General features: G+C 41.7%; 1 protein-coding gene across 4 annotated transcripts; it reads right to left on the bottom strand.

The window, feature by feature from the left end:
* Positions 1 to 424: 424 nt before the first annotated feature.
* Positions 425 to 17,079, bottom strand: kcng1 (potassium voltage-gated channel, subfamily G, member 1). Of its 4 annotated transcripts, XM_034202528.1 has the most exons (4): positions 16,912 to 17,079; positions 15,755 to 15,916; positions 6,390 to 7,220; positions 425 to 2,355 (listed from the first exon to the last, which is right to left on the bottom strand). In XM_034202528.1, the coding sequence occupies exons 3-4, from the start codon at positions 7,170 to 7,172 to the stop codon at positions 1,585 to 1,587; spliced, it is 1,554 nt and encodes a 517-aa protein (XP_034058419.1). In that variant the 5' UTR covers positions 7,173 to 7,220; positions 15,755 to 15,916; positions 16,912 to 17,079; the 3' UTR covers positions 425 to 1,584. The 4 variants fall into 4 exon arrangements, with proteins under 4 accessions (XP_034058419.1, XP_034058421.1, XP_034058420.1 ...); XM_034202530.1 differs by lacking the exon at positions 15,755 to 15,916 and having other exon boundaries at positions 16,912 to 17,068; XM_034202529.1 differs by lacking the exons at positions 15,755 to 15,916; positions 16,912 to 17,079 and adding an exon at positions 14,829 to 15,201.
* Between the last annotated feature and the right edge of the window lie 1,137 nt (positions 17,080 to 18,216).

Below are 18,216 nucleotides of genomic sequence, written 5' to 3'. Positions count from 1 at the left end.
AGGTCTTCACCGAAGGACAATTATGTTACGAAAATGTGACCTTTTTTGATTTATGCACCTTACTACAGAATATGGTTATGCACAGGATGCTCAAGTAATCAAAGCCATTGGTTACCTCTCTCTCTCATATACATTTGAGTGGTTTAAACCTTAATCTGAGTTTAAATGTAAACAATTAACTGAATAAAAAGTGCAATATTTGAATTTGAAGTATATAGTATCAAGCATGGAAACAAATAAGTCCTTTTAAATTGTATTTACTTTCTCCCACTGTTTTCGCTTGGGATTTTCTGAGCGTCTTCCAAATGTGAACCATGTCTTTATCAGTTGTTTTTTAATTGTGCTCAATTTCATCCTCTCACTGAAAACCATTATTTCCCTCTGGGACAATAAATTAAATAAAGAAGTGACAATAACAGACAGATTTCCATTTAAATCCACTTTAAGGAGCAAAGTCATTATTATAAACAGCTATGGACAGCAACTGCAGTAATTACAAGCACGACAATGCTATCTTCAATGTCCAAACCTTTTTTAAGAACTGCATATGGAACTTCGTGAGCCGAGAAATGTTACAATTAATACATCATAATTAATATGTGGATGCTGGCAGTGCCAGACGGGGCAATATATAGAACATTATATAACACATTCTCAGAGTTTACACAGTCATTCAGAAAATAATCAGTGGATTAAGGGGTCACATTTGAGTATTTAACCTTTGGGACTTAACAGAAGCAGAAAGCATCTTCCTTTACGTGACACTGGTGAACTCCCAGGAGAACATGACATCAACAAATCCACTAAATCCATTGAAACGTCTGGAGACATCAGAGATTAAAACATCACTATGTTGTTGGATCATACGTGAGCCAAACCTTATCTTTTATATCTCAAATATATATTTCACATGTCTGATTTACAATGCATTTCAAAATAGGACTGTTGTGACACTATAAGTCAATGGTATTCTTAAATGCTGTACTGTTTATAATGTTTTTTCTGTTTATAGTGTTGTATAGTGTTGTTTATTATTGTAGGCTGTGCGTGGGTGTCGTGAGAGTCGCCCTCAAATAAAATGTATTATTATTATTCTGTAAATTGGACTGTTATTTGATATTATGTGGCCATGTTAGAAGATTTTTTGATAGAAACATTTATTTAATACTCCAATCCTCTCCAAAAGTACACTGCTACACAGCATGTCTGCATTAGGAAGAAAAATGACCCTTTTCCTTTATGGATCTTGTTTATAAAGACTGCTCCTTCCTCCCTTCTATCTATATTCCTTTCTACCCACTTCTGTTTTCCTCTTTCTCAGACTTCTCCTATCCCAATCCCAGTTGTATGTCCTTCCCTGTCCATCCACAGAAAATATAAACGTTGAATTTGAATACATTTAAAAGATCAACAGATTACACATAATTGTATTAGGTCAGTTGAAAGCAATAATATTAAGTTGAACCTAATATTTGAACTTAATATTTGTAATTTAAACTTAATATTATTGTGTTCAACTAACCTAATACTATTATGTGCAATCTGTTGACATGTAACATTAAAGTCAACGTTTAAATTGTTCAATCAGTCGTGCCTGTCAGACGACCTTATAGGAAACATCATGTCATTCTCTAAGGAGCGGTTGCTGCCGAGGCCGGCCATGCGGCCCCTCAGCAGGAAGTGAGTCCTCCGCTGCAGAACCCTCTGCTGCTCCTGCTTCAGCTCCACGTAGGACCTGGAGAAGGTGTGGAAGATGGAGGTGACGGGGAACGCCATGAGGAGGATCCCGCTCAGGATGCTGCTCAGAGCCACCACCTGTCCCGGGATGCTCCGTGGCACCATGTCCCCGTACCCCACTGTGGTCATGGTGATGACGGCCCACCAGTAGGTCGCAGGGATGCTGGTGAACTCCTGCGTTGCGGCCATTTCATTCTCAATCAAGTACAGTAAGGGGGAGTACAGTGCGATGGCCACACACAGGAAGAGCAGCAGCAGTCCAAACTCCCGGGTGCAGCGCCGGGCCGTCAGCCCCAGAGTCTGCAGGCCCAGAGAGTGGCGCGCCAGCCGCATCACGTACAGGATGCGCAGCGCCCTCAGGACGCGCAGCACCAAGCCCACTTTGTCCAGGTAGCTGTTCCCAGAGCCCAGCTTCTTCTCCCCTTTGGAGGTGCTGTCCACCACCAGGGTGATGTAGTAGGGCAGGATGGCCACCACGTCGATCAGGTTCAGGGGGTGCCGGAGGAACACCAGCTTGCTGCGGTCCTGGATGAAGCGCAAGGTGAACTCCAGCGAGAACCATGCCACGCACACCGTCTCCACAATAAAGATGTTGTAGCACATCTGGGAACATTTTCCCTGGTGGAGAGAGACAGTGGAGAGAGCATGGTGAGGATCAGGATGTGTGAGTGGAGGCTGCAGTCACTAGAGGGAACCACCGCTCTGTGAAACACAGGAGCAATGAGCACTTTCACACAAAGTGAATCATCTTCCTAACCAGCCATTTCTGAATACTGATTATTTGTATATGTATTATGGCATGTCCTTGTAGTGGATACATGGCAAATATGTTCAACAAAAATAACATACAAGGCACAGTTTAGTAAAAATAAAGAATACATATGGTTCCTGATTATTTCATTGCTATTGTAATCAAATATGAAACTGATAAAAAACCTGCTTTACTGCCTAGCTCTCTTTTTTCACAACAACAATGTAATTCATCATGCAATGATTGGAAGTGGTTGATAATGAGAACAAGCTCATACTGTACTGTCTCCCCACCAAGGATATGGGTTAAAATGTGTATGTTGAAAGGCTCAAAATGATCCTACACTTCAAAAAATTGTTATTCAAGTAAATCCTTTTATAAATCAAAGAACAGAATCGATACATGTTTTTCCCCCTTAGCAGCTCTCTCTAGCTAAATGTATTCAGTTGGTACATTTGATTAAATATATCAGGTTTGCCATAAAAACATAGATCATTTGACCTCATGCTCATAACAGTTATTTTTCATGAATTATGATTAAGCTTTCTTAAAAGTTTTGCCTTTTTTCTGACTAACGATGCTTGTTCAAATGTGGCAGAACATTTTCCAAGCATTTCAAAGAAAGTACAGAATGGCATTGAGATATTTAAGTACAGAGCACATCGAGGTAAAACATGATTATGAAACTCCCACAGAGGAGGACATGGTTTGAGTGGATTTGTACAAGCACCTGATAACGGCAGGAAACCTGTTCTCACACTTTGAATGCAACACTTTGCCGTCTGGCTGCGAAACATTAGAGGAGCTGTTAGAACGTGATTACTGGCACTATTAATTAAAAAGGCCAAATAAAACATATTGACAGTGGCGAACCGTGTCTATCACAACTGGACCCGTCGCCCCGCCCCCCTCCGCGGCATTATAATGTCCGTCTTCTCACTGAATTGTCGTCTTGAAAAGGGTACTCACAACAATTCCGCAACAACTTCATCTTCACCTGTTGCACTTGTCATTTCAACGTTAAAAACAATAAAACTGCATGAATTGCTTCGTCGCATTCTAGATCCTCTGTCTCGAGCCAGTTAACTAGCGGGCCTTCTAGAATACCCTGGAACCGAGGGAAACTCTGAAAGAATACGCCCATTGGCTACAAATCAATATATGATTGGTTGATCAAACTGTCAGTCCAAACGCTCTCATTCAGTGCAACGGCCAGGGCATTCTATCAAGGATGTAGAATACCTTGGTTGAAGGATATTCTACCCAGAGACCCAGAACAAGATCTGATTGGTTGCTTTCTTTTCTAACACAAACCCACTGAAATGCGTAGTGCATGGTCCGAGAAGGACAAACAAATCAACGTAACACTGTAATATTACAGATCAACAACACAGATACGATTCTCATTTATTCATTTTTATTACATTTTATTAAATTTTATTTATATAATTAAATCGATTTGTTGTTTGTTTTATCTGAGTGTTCCAGGGTATTCTCTGAATACCTTGAAGGCCCTGACGGTTCGCCACTGCATATTGATAATGCTAAAGTGTGAATACTAATCAAGGCAGGTTAAATTAAATGAGCCCAATTATGCATTTTTGAGTTTCCCCTTTCCTGTAGTGTGTTATATTATATCTGGTTTTTGTGTATATAAATAGTCCGCAAAGGACCTGAAACGCCTCCATTGGACTCCTTTGTTTACTTCTGTAACATAATGACATCACTACTGTACGCAGTGGCGACTCGTCATAAGGGGAAGGTGCAGCGCCACCTATTGTCAGCAGTGAGTAATGCAAATAATAATTCCCAAAATATGCAAAAAAATACATGTTAAAATATATTTTAAGATCATGCTTAGTCATCTGATTCGTCTGTACATTGCTGTTTTAGTCTGCGTTCTTCTAATTAGTGTCTACAGTGTGCCTATTGAGCCGTGTTGAGCGATGTGGGGCAAGCCCCTCTCTCTGCTGTTAAAATGAACGTGTACTGTAAAAATCTTTTGTTGATCTTCTGTGTTATTGCTCTGCTGGATCGATTTATATTGTGACCTCTGTGATGAGTGTCTTGTGTTTGCCTCCCCCCTCTCTCTCTCTATCGGAACCATGGATAGCCTACAGCTATTTGTTTACGTGTTTAAAAAAGCACCAGAAGCTTATATACACATCTAAGTTGTTTGTGCCCCACCACTTTGGTACATATAAAAACGCCACTGACTGTATGTAACACTTGCACTTCTATTGGTTAATGCATTGCAGCCAAAGAAGCCCTATGACCAAATGAAACTTAGAGAGTCCCACTACAACAGTAAAACCAGGCCTACTGGATGTTAATGTTGAGTCAGCATCAGGAAATGTGGCTAGGAGTAACTCTCAAATAAAAACCGTTGAGATTTGGTGTTGCCTTCCGCCCACTGACACTATACCACACATGCAGTACCGACACTTGATTCCCTGACAAGGAGTGAAAGTGGAACATTTGAAAACCACTAAAACATGTTTTTGAAATAGAAAGTAAAGTGGTGGCAGCTCTGCACTTCCATCCAGAGGAGCTTTTTCTACAAAAGTATCTAAATGAATAAATTCATCAAATGTGTGTGGCTCTAATATTCCATTTTCCTTTGATGCAGCTATGTGCTAATTATGGTTAGGAATGAAACATAATAATAAAAGCACGCTCTTTCAATATTTGTCTCTAATCTGGCAGAACAACCTGCTCTCTCAGCAGTCGCCCTTTTCTCGCTGCGAGGGTTTTTTAAATGACATGACAGCTGGGACATGCCATCATTAGGATTCTCTAATGACTGCTTTTCAAAATTACACATCAATTAACCTCAGTTAAGCTTCTGAATACAGCTCAGACAAAGCCAATCCCAACACAGCATGGGGTTCAAATATTTATTTTCATGCCTGAAAGACAAATCCTCAACAGACAATGGAGTTGTGTTGAGTCCTGTCTCCATTTATTGTTTTCCTAACTGATGTGAAAACACTTTTCGTGATATTTAAAATGAAGGGGTTTTAATGTGACGCTCGTAAACATTTACACAGATTAATCATATTACAAAGTTTGACCCAACTTCCTTGATTGGTCAACCGCTTAGAGATGTCCGGCCCCTTAGCCTATGTTGAAGTAATAGCCAATAGAAGTGCAATAATTACATAGTGATGTCACTTTGTTACTGAAGTAAACAAAGGAGACCAATGGAAGCATTTGAGGCGGGTGTGTGTGTCCGAACCTCCGAGCAGAGGACCACATTATTTTTTATATATGGTTTAAGTGTCAGGAAAGCTCATTTCTCCTGGGATTAATAAAGTATTTTGATTGATTGATTTGTTTGATCTATCCCCAAATTATAAATGATAAAGGTCCCCTATTATACTGTTTTTCATCAATATATTATAGGTATCAGATATATACAGAACATGTCTCTGAAGTGCAACAGATCATTGCAGCATTACCCATAATCCCCTCTGTTTCAGCTCTGTTTCCAAAGTGCTGATTCTCTGTCTGTTACTTTAGATGAAAATAAGGAGCCCCTCCCCACGCCCCTCTGAGAGATATCTGGTTACAAAGAACACAATGGTGCTCTAGGAGGAGATTCAGGTGATAAGGTGGGGGGGGGTTACCTTGGTTGGTGATTGGCTAATGGTTACACAAGACAAAACATCGTTATGACATCATAAAGTGGCCAAAATCTGATCAGCTCATTTTCAGACAGGTTTTTATAGAAATGGATCAGGACAAAAAGAGAGAGAATATTTTCTCCTGAACCTTTCAGAATCTCTTTCCACAGAGGGGACACATGTTTATGTAGAAGAGACATGAAGAAGTGGATTTTGCACAATAGGTGACCTTTAAACATGTGACACCACTAGGTAGATGTGATTCTCTTACTCACCGCCTCCTCCTCTTCCCTCATGGCGGGCATGGTGCTGATGGACAGGTTGACGGCAGTGATGGTGACAAACAGAACGGACAAACAGGCGAAGATCTTCCCCGGCAGGCCTGAGTGCGGCCTCTCCACCATGTCTCTGAGTTGGCTCATGCACCTGTTGACTCTGGTCTCTGCTGCATGCTCCATGTGTCCACTGTCCGTCTCCATCATGTCCTCCAGGAGCTCCTCCTCCTCCTCCGCCCTCTCCATGGCCTCCACCTCCTCCAGTCGCTGCAGCAGACGCCTCCTGCAGCACCACTCCAGGCTCTCCTCAGGAACCCCCCAGTACAGCAGCTCCTCCCTGAAGGAAAGGGCGCACATCTCCCTGAGGGAACGCAGCTTCCCGGCCCGCAGGAAGGTCAGGATGGTCCTGAAGGCACAGGGGTTGCGGTCGAAGAAGAACTCATTGTGAGTGACGTCGTAGTCGTCACAGATGCACATGATCTCGTCGAAGCTGCTGCAGAGGTGGAGCTGGCCCAGGCGGGACAGGGGGAAGTCCTCCAGCGTGGTCCAGGGCAGCTGGTAGCGCAGGCCTCCCACATTGATGATGGCGTAGAGCTTTCGGGCGCTGGACAGGAGAGTTTCCTCGTGGATGGAGCCGAGGTCAGGGGCTTTCTTCGCCCTCTTGTAGAAAGCTCCCTTTATGGCCTCCTCCTCGTGAAGGGGAGGGCAGTTGAAGGAGGAATCGGAGGCGCAGCTCAGGGCACTATAGTCGTAGTCGGAGCCATCGCCCGCCAACAGGGTCATGTTTACTGGTCCACTCACATCCCGGGGCTCAATCTGACACCATCACACCTTCACAGGAAACAGAGAAGGAACAGATTACACATAAAGTAATATAAAAAACAGTGAAGCAGATTTGATGTGGTCTACCTAAACTCAACTTGACAGTGGGAGTTAAATGGAAACCATGCCTCATTTAAAAAAACAAACAAGGATTGGACTGTCAACTTATTTATCTGAAATATTACTTGAAGGGACCCTGTTGACTTTTATCCTTGTTTTTTATGATTGTTTTACTGTTATTGCTATTTTATTAGTTGGTACCAGCATCTCATCAACACTGGTGTGTCCTTTGTGTCTCTTGTCTGTATTAAATAAATAAGTACAACAGTCACACTGTTATTCTTACGGTCTAAAACATTACAAAAACTGCAGGCTAACATAAACATCTCTCTCCCAAATCTAAAAACTAGAGCACTATAAGTCAAACATTTTAAATAACCAAGTACTACAATAGTATTCAAACAGAGAATTGTCCTTAGAGAATTAAATTGATTGTGAAAAACTGTATGGATGAATTTGATCCATACAAGCTACCAAGGGAATGTTATGAGTATAATAGTTTATTTTTGGTTTCAAACAGAGATCAATACAATAGCATAAAGCACATTTGTGTATGAAAAGAAAACTTGGTGGTTTCCCATTCATTTTCTCTAGGCAAACAGCTCCAGACTTCATACTTTTAGACATTCCATTTTCTGGCATTGATAGAGAGTAGCTCATGTTCACAAATATGGATTGAACTTTGCCATGCGCTGGAAATAACATATTGGAAATCTAAATATAGATGGCGTTCCCCTTCATGTTGGAGTCATACCGACACTGTTTTCTTCAATATCACACCATTAAAACATCTACAGTGGTTACCCTTTAAAGGTCCGTGTCATGCTTTTCTGGTTATCACCCATCCCCTTGTGTGTTATGAAGGTTTTTCTGCATGTTAACGGTCTGCAGAGTCACAAACCCTCAAAGTACACCCTGTAGCGAGTAAAACTCTAACACAGAAAAGACCTGTCTATGCTGCCCCGGAACGCCTCGTTGGAAATTTCTCTTTTTCCATTTGTTTCTTCCGGGAACCAAAATGGACCAATCCGTGGAGCTCCTCACACACCAGGACATTTAGCGTACATGTTCAACTAACAGGGAGTCCCCATTGACTTGCATAGAGCTCCCTGGTTGGTAATGCTCTCCGCAGACCGATTCTCACAGCGTTTATAAACCTTTTTCTTACTCAATATCAAGCCACACTTATTGTGCAGGGGCTCCAACACTGAATACTAATATTTTAGTAGGCTATGCCTCAACAATGGAATTATGATCAGTAGAAATGGCCATGCCATGGGACCTTTAAGCCGAGACTGCACAAACCCACATTATTGCAGAAGAAGGCACTTAGATTGTTGTCATTTTAATACTAATAGCCACTTGTCATTTTATGAAGAAATGTGTATGCAATTTCTGCATAACCCACGCACTGGAGAAATGTAATGAAAACACGAAACCTGCTTGAAATATTACACCACAAAGAGCATGTCCAATTTGTTATGGGGAACAATATTATCATATTAATATAGTAATACTATATCACTGTAAAAGCTTTTTAGGTAGTAAGTTCGGCTTTCATTTGCATTAAATCACTGCATACAGATTGTGATGGCGGTAAACTAAACTTATTCCTGTGATTAAAACTTTCTGTGTTTATTGTAAACAAAGGTTATTCAATGGCTTAACAACACATATCAAGCCAGATTTAAGGTACAATTATACAATAATAAGATGTGCAATCATAACACAAACATTATTATAGATCTGGAAATTCAGTGCTGATCCATGGGAACTAAAGGATGATTTTTAAAGCGGCTCTTTTATGCTCATTTACAGGTTCATATTTGTATTTTGTGAAAATTCCTCTGGAGGGAACTTTGGGATTTTAGCCTTTGTAGACCCTTTACATGCAGAAAAACCTTTATAACACACTACAGGATAGGGAAACCCCCAAAAAGCGTAATTTGGCCTCTTTTAAACAAATAACCTAACTAGTTTAGCCTTTTCTAAAATGAAGTCTACAGGCCTCCATGTACTGGTTTATATGGACAAAAAGTGGAAGGAAAGGTTTGACATACACAAGTAGTTTGATGAGAGATGTGGGCCCATTTAACTGCTCATGTCACTTTTGTCAGGAAGGCTATCAAGCATATTTCCCAACATGTCCTAAAGATTACATCACTAAGTGTCAACAAGAGGGTTGTAAATAGTTTTCAAATGTTGAGTCAAAACAAGGATGGTGTGCTCCAAACAAAATTAAGACATATCACTCCCATGGGTGCGCAGACTTGAATTGAGTTAAGCTTCAATACCTACAACCCCCAATCTTATTAGAAAAACAAACATGCCAAGTGCCATTATCTTAGCACTATGAACATGTCAGTTATGCGCAATTACACATGATCACTGATCTAAGTACATCAGGCAACCAGGGAAAACTATTCGTCCCTACAGTCTGCACGAACAGCTGTTACCCACTGCAGCCTGGAGATAAACAATGTGTCTGATGTTCTCCTGACTGTTGTTGGATAATTCACTGATGTAACGGTTTTGTGCAGACACAGAGGAAGCTATAATTAAACACTAAAATGTCTGGTTACGTATTATAATTCTGTTGCATTGGGCGGCTTTCAAAAACACTAAAAGGTGTTGGTTTAGGTGTGTTCTGACTCACAATCATGTAGATATTTCCAGAGTATTTCCAGCATTAAAGAGGCCCTATTATGCTCATTGGAGCATTTCCTTTCCTGTGTGTTATGGCAAATATGAAATATGGTATTAAAGTTTAATAGAGTGTAATCCTAATGTAATGTAACTGCTGATACGTGGAAATGTGTGATAACAGATGTCTTCGCAAGGGGGTTTTATGACACTACAGGAAGAGAGGATGAGTGGAAGGAGTTTACGATTGGGGGTTATCTGTGTATCCCATTGTTCTTTGTGGGGTGTGAGTTTTAGCATACAGTGTTGTGCCATGAGGCAAACCATCTGGCCTCACATGATGATGATTGAAATGTCAATAACCTTTGATGTCTTCCTATAAGGAGGGTCTGTTTTAGGCTGGAGCCACACGAGGACGATAACGCAAACGGACTGAAATCGATATCAAAAAAGTCTTCCGTCCACACGCAATAGGCACCAGAAACGTGTCCGTTCACAGGAGACCGCTCGAAAGCGCTGGAGACGCTGTAGTACATATGCCGGGCCTGTAAGTGGCGCTGTACTCCTGCCACAAAAGCAGCGAAGAAGACTTCCATGGTTGCCATGGTTGCCCTTCTGTTTATTCTCCGCGTTGGACGCTCTGGCTCTTTTTCTCCCTACCCGAGGCAAGCGTTTGCTCCTGCTGTTGTATATCTCTCCGGTAGTCCACCAGCAGATGAAAAACACCCACCTCTCCGCCTCTTCCAAGGGACGAGGGGACCGTGCAGCAGAGTTTCCGTTCGATTTTTTTCCCGCCGGTCAACATGTCCGTTAAAGTTTAAATCACTCTCGCTTCTATTGGCTAGCACTCCAACACATTGTACGTGATAGGGTAAGGGGCGGGACATCTCTAAGCGGTTGACCAATCACAACAGAGCCGGCCAGCTAACCAATCAGAGCAGACTGGGCTCTGGTTTCAGAGGCAGTATGAGACAAATAAAGAGCTTTTTGAACATTAAAGTATGGAGACATGTATCAGTAGATGTAGAAAATAAGAACCTGAGGATGAGCATAGTGGGGCCCCTTTAAATCTATTGTATTGTGTGGTTTTCTAATACACTAAAAGGTGTGTTCTGACTCACCAATATTTTCATAGTTTGTTCTTGGCATTGCAATGTTTTTGAAAAAAAAAGAGATAGACATCGTAAATACATCTAAAAATAGGAGAGAGAAGGAAGGAGAACATGTTTACTGTGGGGGTTTGTCACCAGTGCAGTGAGGACCTTGTGGCCTGTGTCCAAACTAATTTAATCAATTACAGTAATTTAGGGGGAGGCCGGTTAGCAAGTCAGGAATTAAAATGTCACTGCCTTGATTTGCAGCACCACCTATTCTCGGTCAGGAAGGAGGCCTCGCTTTCTAAAACGGTACATGGATGTGTCACTGAATGCTTATTAGGCACCTGCACTGTCAGCCTCAGTGAGCGCTGATTACAGTCAGCATCGTTTTCCACCCATGAAATTAAAGCAATCTACCCCAAGATCTTCTCTCCCAAACTGATTTTGGACATTATTAGATAGGAATATGTCTCTTTTGGAAACCCTTACACCTGCACATTCTATTTTGAGTTCAGTTATTGTCCATCAAATCAACAATTGTCCATCACAACCAAAACACAAGCATGAAAATCTTTTATCCAAACAGTGTAAAATCCCTCCTTTTTGCTGCTACAAATCCGTAGATTCTCACATTCTTCCTGCATGCAGCGGAGGTTATCGAAACGCCCACAATGCATCACCAATGCTCATGTGCTCAAGCCTCCCCTGCTCTCCGTCTAGATTAAATCACACTTAACCCCTTGAGGCTGTTTGATTTCTCACTTTGCCTTCAAACCGACTGTGCTTTTGCCTCTCTGTACAGTCGCAGGAGCATTTTTTTCAACATGTTGTTTTTTCTCTGCTCTGTTGTGCCTCAGATGTCTCCTCTGGGGGATGCAGTCTATCTGGGAAGGAGAGATGAAGCAGTGCAAAGACAGCGAGGGCTGTTCTCCCCCTCCAGATCGGCAAAGGTCTGGCCTCTCTCTGTGCCAGCGTTATCACAGCTAAGCCACAGGGCATGTTCTCCAGATTGCCTGGTGACTCACAGGGTTGCGAGTCTCTGTTGCCGTACTGCATTGAGTATGCATTTCCCACAGTGCACTCCTCGAGAGTCTTTGGAGAGCTTCACTACCGCCAATACTCATTGAAATTAATTTAATGAGCCCTATAATGATACCGAGCACTGCAAGGTTGATGCTTCAAATATTTTTGAGGCCTTTTGAAGCTGTTGGTCTGCAGAGCAATTTGTAGAATCAGTAAGGATTGTTATAATTTAGGATTCAAGATGGATATAAGCCATCCGTCGTCAACCGCTTATCCAGAGTCGGTCTCAGAGGAAGCAGCTCCAGCAGAAATATACAGTATATGGATATTAGCTTTTTGTTATAGTGTGGCATATAGAATGAATAGTTCATTTATTAATAATCATTGCTATTTACATGGGATGTGTAATTTGCAAAGAGTCAGAATTGGACAGATTTTTCCAATCTCTCTCTGAATGGAGGATTTGCAATTCAACTCGATTCAGTCTGTGAAACACAAACACATGGTAATTAAGCGGCTGATCAGTATTTCAGAGGAAAAGTCTGAACCTCAGAGACTCACAATTACAGTGAAGCATATTTGCCAGCTGTTAGCCTTCCGGTGACAGCTTGTTAGAGCGCCGTCTTAATTTCCGTGTACACAACCTAAGAACCATATTCAATGAACATAGCAGTAACGCATGATTGTAGAAGAACGCTCTTTACTGAGATGCTTCAGTACTCTGCAGGCTAAATGACCATTCAGATCACACGATGTCCCTTTATATACTTTAACAACATTTCTCCTTCTGTTCCCTTAACAACTCACTGTTCACTAATGGACTATTAGAGGATGGTTTTAGCAGAAATGGACTTGAAACCACAGAGACGTTGCCCCCTCTCTGTCTCATTCTCTCTCTCCCTCAGGAACCTAGAAAAGGTCAGGCCTGCCCGAAGCTGTTTTATGGCAAAAGCCATTTTCTTACAGTAATTCCAGCAGGAATAGTTGTAAACATAAATGTATTTTTGTGGTGTTGTTAGTGGGCGACATTAATGCATGCTGAAATCCCTGGAAGAAGAAACCGCTCCGGGGCAGTAAATGTCTCCCTAACTCTATGTGGTCCACCACACTGCGCTGCTCTCCGTTTCTGAGGGGCAGAGAAGTACGCTGTGGATATCAAACAAAATGTAAATAATGAGCAATGTTAGCATGAATATGTTTATTTTGTGTTCTTAACCATTTCAACTTCAACCCACACATGTGCTTAAAAAGTGCAGTGCATCTAAAACAGCTATCCTTTTCTTGAAATATCTGCATGATCTTATTGATCCTGTTATGCTTATTTCCAGATTAATATTTATATGTTGTGCTCCTACTGTAACATGTAACATACGCTCTGATAAGGTCTTTATTTTCCTCATACTGCACCTCTTTTCACCCTCTGTCTGAAACCAGAGCCCAGTCTGCTCTGATTGGTGAGCTGGCCAGCTCTGTTGAGATTGGTCAATCCGCTCCCTTCACTGGCTTCCGGTAACTGCTAGAATCCACTTCAAGACACTGGTACTTGCTTACCATGCTGCGAATGGATCTGGCCCTTCCTACATCCAGGACATGGTTAAACCGTACACCCCAGCGCGTGCACTACGCTCTGCATCAGCCAAACGACTCGTTGCGCCCTCGCTGCGAGGGGGACCCAAGTTCCCATCGGCGAAAACACGTGGGTTTGCTATCCTGGCTCCAAGATGGTGGAATGAGCTCCCCATTGACATCAGGACGGCAGATAGCTTGCACATCTTCCGGCGCAAACTGAAAACTCATCTCTTTCGACTCCACTTCGAGCGTTAGAACGATTAACGAAGCACTTTTATACTAATAAAGGACTGGCTTACCTAAAGCCAGTTGAGTAGCACTTGAAATGTTTGGCTCTATGAAACCTGATGTACTTATATGATTCTGTTTTCTTCAAGGTTGTGTCTTCCTGGTCGAATGTACTTATTGTAAGTCGCTTTGGATAAAAGCGTCAGCTAAATGTAATGTAATGTAATGTAATGTTTAGAGAAGTCCCGCCCCTTAGCTAACCATATTATACACGTGTGTTGGAGCGCTAACCAATAGCAGCACAGGTGTTACAGAGTGAGGTCAAGTTTTTGAAGTAAACAAAGGACTACAATTGAGGCGTTTCAGGCAAGGGGGGGGGGGGGGGTAAACTTGGGAGGGAACTTTGGGAATTGAGCCTTTGCAGACCATTTACATGCACTAAAACCTATATAACACACTAAAGGAAAAAAGCATAATAGGGCCCCTTAAATGCTTAAAAAAGGACAAACTTTTGAAATAAATGTCTCCGTAACAAAGAGCAAATGAGAAGCATCACACCTCTGTCATTTCCTGTGGACAGTTGAATTCTACCCCAACAGATCCCCCCTAAAGTCTGAGCCATCCGGGCAAATCCCAACATATCTGCATCACTGCTCCACATTATGCCTCAGCACTGCTCCTCCTAACCCCAGCAAACTCTACCATAATAATTATTGTTGACTATATGTAATAAACCTAGAAAACATCTCACCATCCCCTTTCCACCTTTACCGACTATTCCCGGTTTATTTAAATGTGTCCTGCCTGAGTGGATGATTGGACACTCACCATATGTGCTGATTATATAAAGATTGCATAACATTAAGTTCTCTGCATTGTCTGTGTGTATTTTCACTTCTGACGCTCTTTTTTTCTGCAGAGCTGAAATCATGTATAGAATGTATTTTTCACAGGCTGATCACAAAAGTGGCGCTGAGGCCGGGGCGAGTGCAGGCACCTCATCACTGTGAAGACTGTCTGTCACTTTGGGTCGAGTGTTTCAAAGGCTTTCTGCAGCGGTACTCAGTGCACATCTCTGCGGGATGAGGTGACAGAAACATACAGGCACTGACCGATCAAAGACAGGGGATGGAAAACTCTTCACACCATTAGACTGACAATGACGAAGTGCTTTAGTTGATGAGATGGAATAATGGAAACAGACCAATAACCACACAGGAGTTACAATCTGGCTTTGTTTGATGGCTGGAAAGAATGAAGAGTCCACTTGATGCGTGAAGTGTTGATGTTGAGTGCAGAAAAGTATAGACTTCTAGACACAGAAAATGACAGTCCATGCCATATGAGAAAAGCTGCAAGTGACAGTTGTAATTTGGAGTGGATTGATAAAAAGTGATAAGAAATCTCGTCAAAATATGCATCAAATATAATAATAATTAATTAATAATAATAATAATAATAATTCCTTACATTTATTATAGCGCTTTATCAATGACTCAAAGCGCTTTACATATACACACATTACACATATATGATACATGCAATGGTCAGATACTGTGGACAATACCCACAGGAGCAAGTTCAGGTGAAGTGTCTTGCCCAAGGACACACAATATGCATCAAATATGCAGCCTCAATGTCTTGGCAGAACGCTGTGACAGAAGTTGGGATGTTTGATGATAGGGATGAAGGGATGTCTCATACAGGAAATGAGAGCCATATGTTTTGTTTAATGCTTCTGATCTTTTGTTCCAAATGGCCATTGAAGTCATGTCTTGTCTTCACATGATATGGCAGATGATAGTGTTTAAAATCAGAAAACAAAATACCATGTCAAATGAAACCCTTAGCACAGTTGAGAGAGGACATTTTTTGCAAACCCTGTGAATGCGGACAAATCGAAGAAAACTTGATCCTACTTACATTTTCAAAGCACACCCATCCCTCGATTGGTGTTGACTGAGCCTTGAGCAAAGGTATGTGTGTGTAGCTTTCCTCCTGGGAAATAGAGTTGCTGGTGACGGTGACTCTTCGATCCGTTTTAATGACACTTCATGATATGTATCTCAGGTTCCCTCGAGACACCTGGGAATAGCAGATTATAATTAGTTTCCCGCCCCTTTCTTTGTGGGGGAGAATCAGACCGGTCGCTGATAGAACGGGAAAAAGTCATTAGTTAATCTCATTACAGTCACAATTACCTGGAGGGGGAGAGAGAATGATGTAGTATCACGTATCATATATCACCGATCCAAAGTGAAAGAGCCATTTGCGTTGTGGAACTATAATCACATTATGGGGCATAATCTTCAAAGAGAGACCATGTGCTGTACTGAAAATGACCACTTACGGAAACATAACATCAGCACTGAATCACTGTTTGAGGACTTAAAGTGGCTCTTAGATTGAAAAGTAACTGTGCTTTTTACATTTTTGTTTTAAGTTGCAGCTAGTTTAAACTCCGCATTAATGAATAGTTGCGAAAATGTGTCTTTGCAGCAGTGGACCTTTTCTCCGATGAAATATCGGTAAATGTTGACAGATCATAATGAAGCGTCTTGTTACCATGGTAGAGTAAGGGTATTCATCCGCAAATAACTGTCGTATCAGAATCAGAATACCTTTATTAGTCCCACAGAGGGGAAATGTACATTGTTACAGCAGAAAAAGAGCCAAAGACAGCTTAATGTTACGTAGAAATGTATGTTAGTGACATGTTGAAGATAGGTTTAAATACTAAAGTAATACCACTTTTAATCCAAAGTGGTCACTTCTTACTGTCAGAGTAAGAAGCACTGCATGCTTGCATAGATCAGATTTGTTTTTAAGTGGAAACAAAACCATAGACATGAAGGTGGTTATCTACTGTAACACGCACTAAGTAAAGACATGATAAACAAACCATTTCTCTCATATCAACCCTTAGGACATCAGCAGAAAATGCCCTGTCATTTCCAACTTCCTTCTGTGGAAACAAACGCTGCGCAGCATGTGACAAACTCTCAAAGTGTCACTTAGAGTGTGCGTCTTAATGTACAATATAGGCCTACGTATTGTAAGATAGAAATACAAATACTCACTGTGCTCCAGATTCAGTTCCCGAGCAGCTGTTAGTTTTGCAGAAGGCACAGAGAAGAATGCACATGAAGAAAAAACTGAAATGTGTTTTCAGCGCCTGCTCCATCCAAACACAGGCACTATGCGTGTGGAGTACGGGAGGTTGTTTGATGATCATGAGCAACAGGCTGCCTCCCCTCCATCCCTCCCTCCTTCCTCTCCTCCCTCTGCCCTCTCTCTCTCTCTCAACTCCATCTTCTCCCCCTCCTCTAACAATGACATCAGAAGTGGGTGTGCCATTATACAAAAAAAGCTTTTGAGAGAAATCCATGGCAACCAACATCTAGAGAGCCGTGCGTCCCCTAAATGAGAATAATCCCTGTCTTTTAATTATTGAATCACACACAGGTTTATATTTGCCCGGTGGGTTACCCTGCTGAGGGAGAGGGAGGCAGGCGAGGGGGAGGAAGGGCTGCAGTAGGCAGACTCACCAGGGTGTCCAATTTTAGACAAGTGGTGGGAATTCATGAGGTATGATGATAAGGATGAAGGGATGGCTCACACAGAGAATGTTTATCACCACCAGAGCAAATGCTGCCTGTATGGGTTTTTTTCTTATATTCCCTATGTTCTCCCAAAGCACATTGAAGTCATATCTTGCCTTTAGATGATTCAGCAAATGGTAGTGTTTACATCCAGAGAAGGAAATGGTCACTTCATATCCAATGAATGCAATTTATAGAGCGTACCATAAAACAAATGTAACGTGCATGTGGTACACACACGCAGGTTGTCCGCTGAGCATTAACTCAAAACTGTGTTCGGTCTATTATCCCTTTATTGATCTTCCTGTCTTGAACTGAATTGAAACTGCAGAGGTAAACACACATGACAAGTCAATCCAGTGTATTATATTCACTCCTGTCATGAGCCATGATGGCACAGTGAAAACACCTAAATGTGTCATTTTTTGGTGCAGTTCCAATTTTCTTTCCATGTCTGCTGTGCATGACTAAACTGTTAAAATAAATGTGATTATTATTTCATGGCTGTGGACCGAACAGGAAGTATGGGCTTTCAGAGATGTATTTTAAAGCAAAGGAAGCATGTCATTCATGTAAGCCAGGTATGTCTCCGGACTCGGAGGATTGTGTTTTTCTAGCTGGATGACCAACTGAAAATAATGATACAGACCAGAATGAGAAAACAACAACAATCCCAACATCATATAGGTATAGAGAGAGAGAGAGAGAGAGAGAGAGAGAGAGAGAGAGAGAGAGAGAGAGAGAGAGAAAAATAAATCTGTGCGATGCTGCATAGGAGTTTAA

This window comes from Gymnodraco acuticeps, unplaced genomic scaffold (assembly GCF_902827175.1).
Source record: "Gymnodraco acuticeps unplaced genomic scaffold, fGymAcu1.1, whole genome shotgun sequence".
NCBI classification, from domain to species: domain Eukaryota; kingdom Metazoa; phylum Chordata; class Actinopteri; order Perciformes; family Bathydraconidae; genus Gymnodraco; species Gymnodraco acuticeps.
Note: the sequence above shows the minus strand (reverse complement) of the source record. Positions and strands in the feature narration are given on the sequence as shown.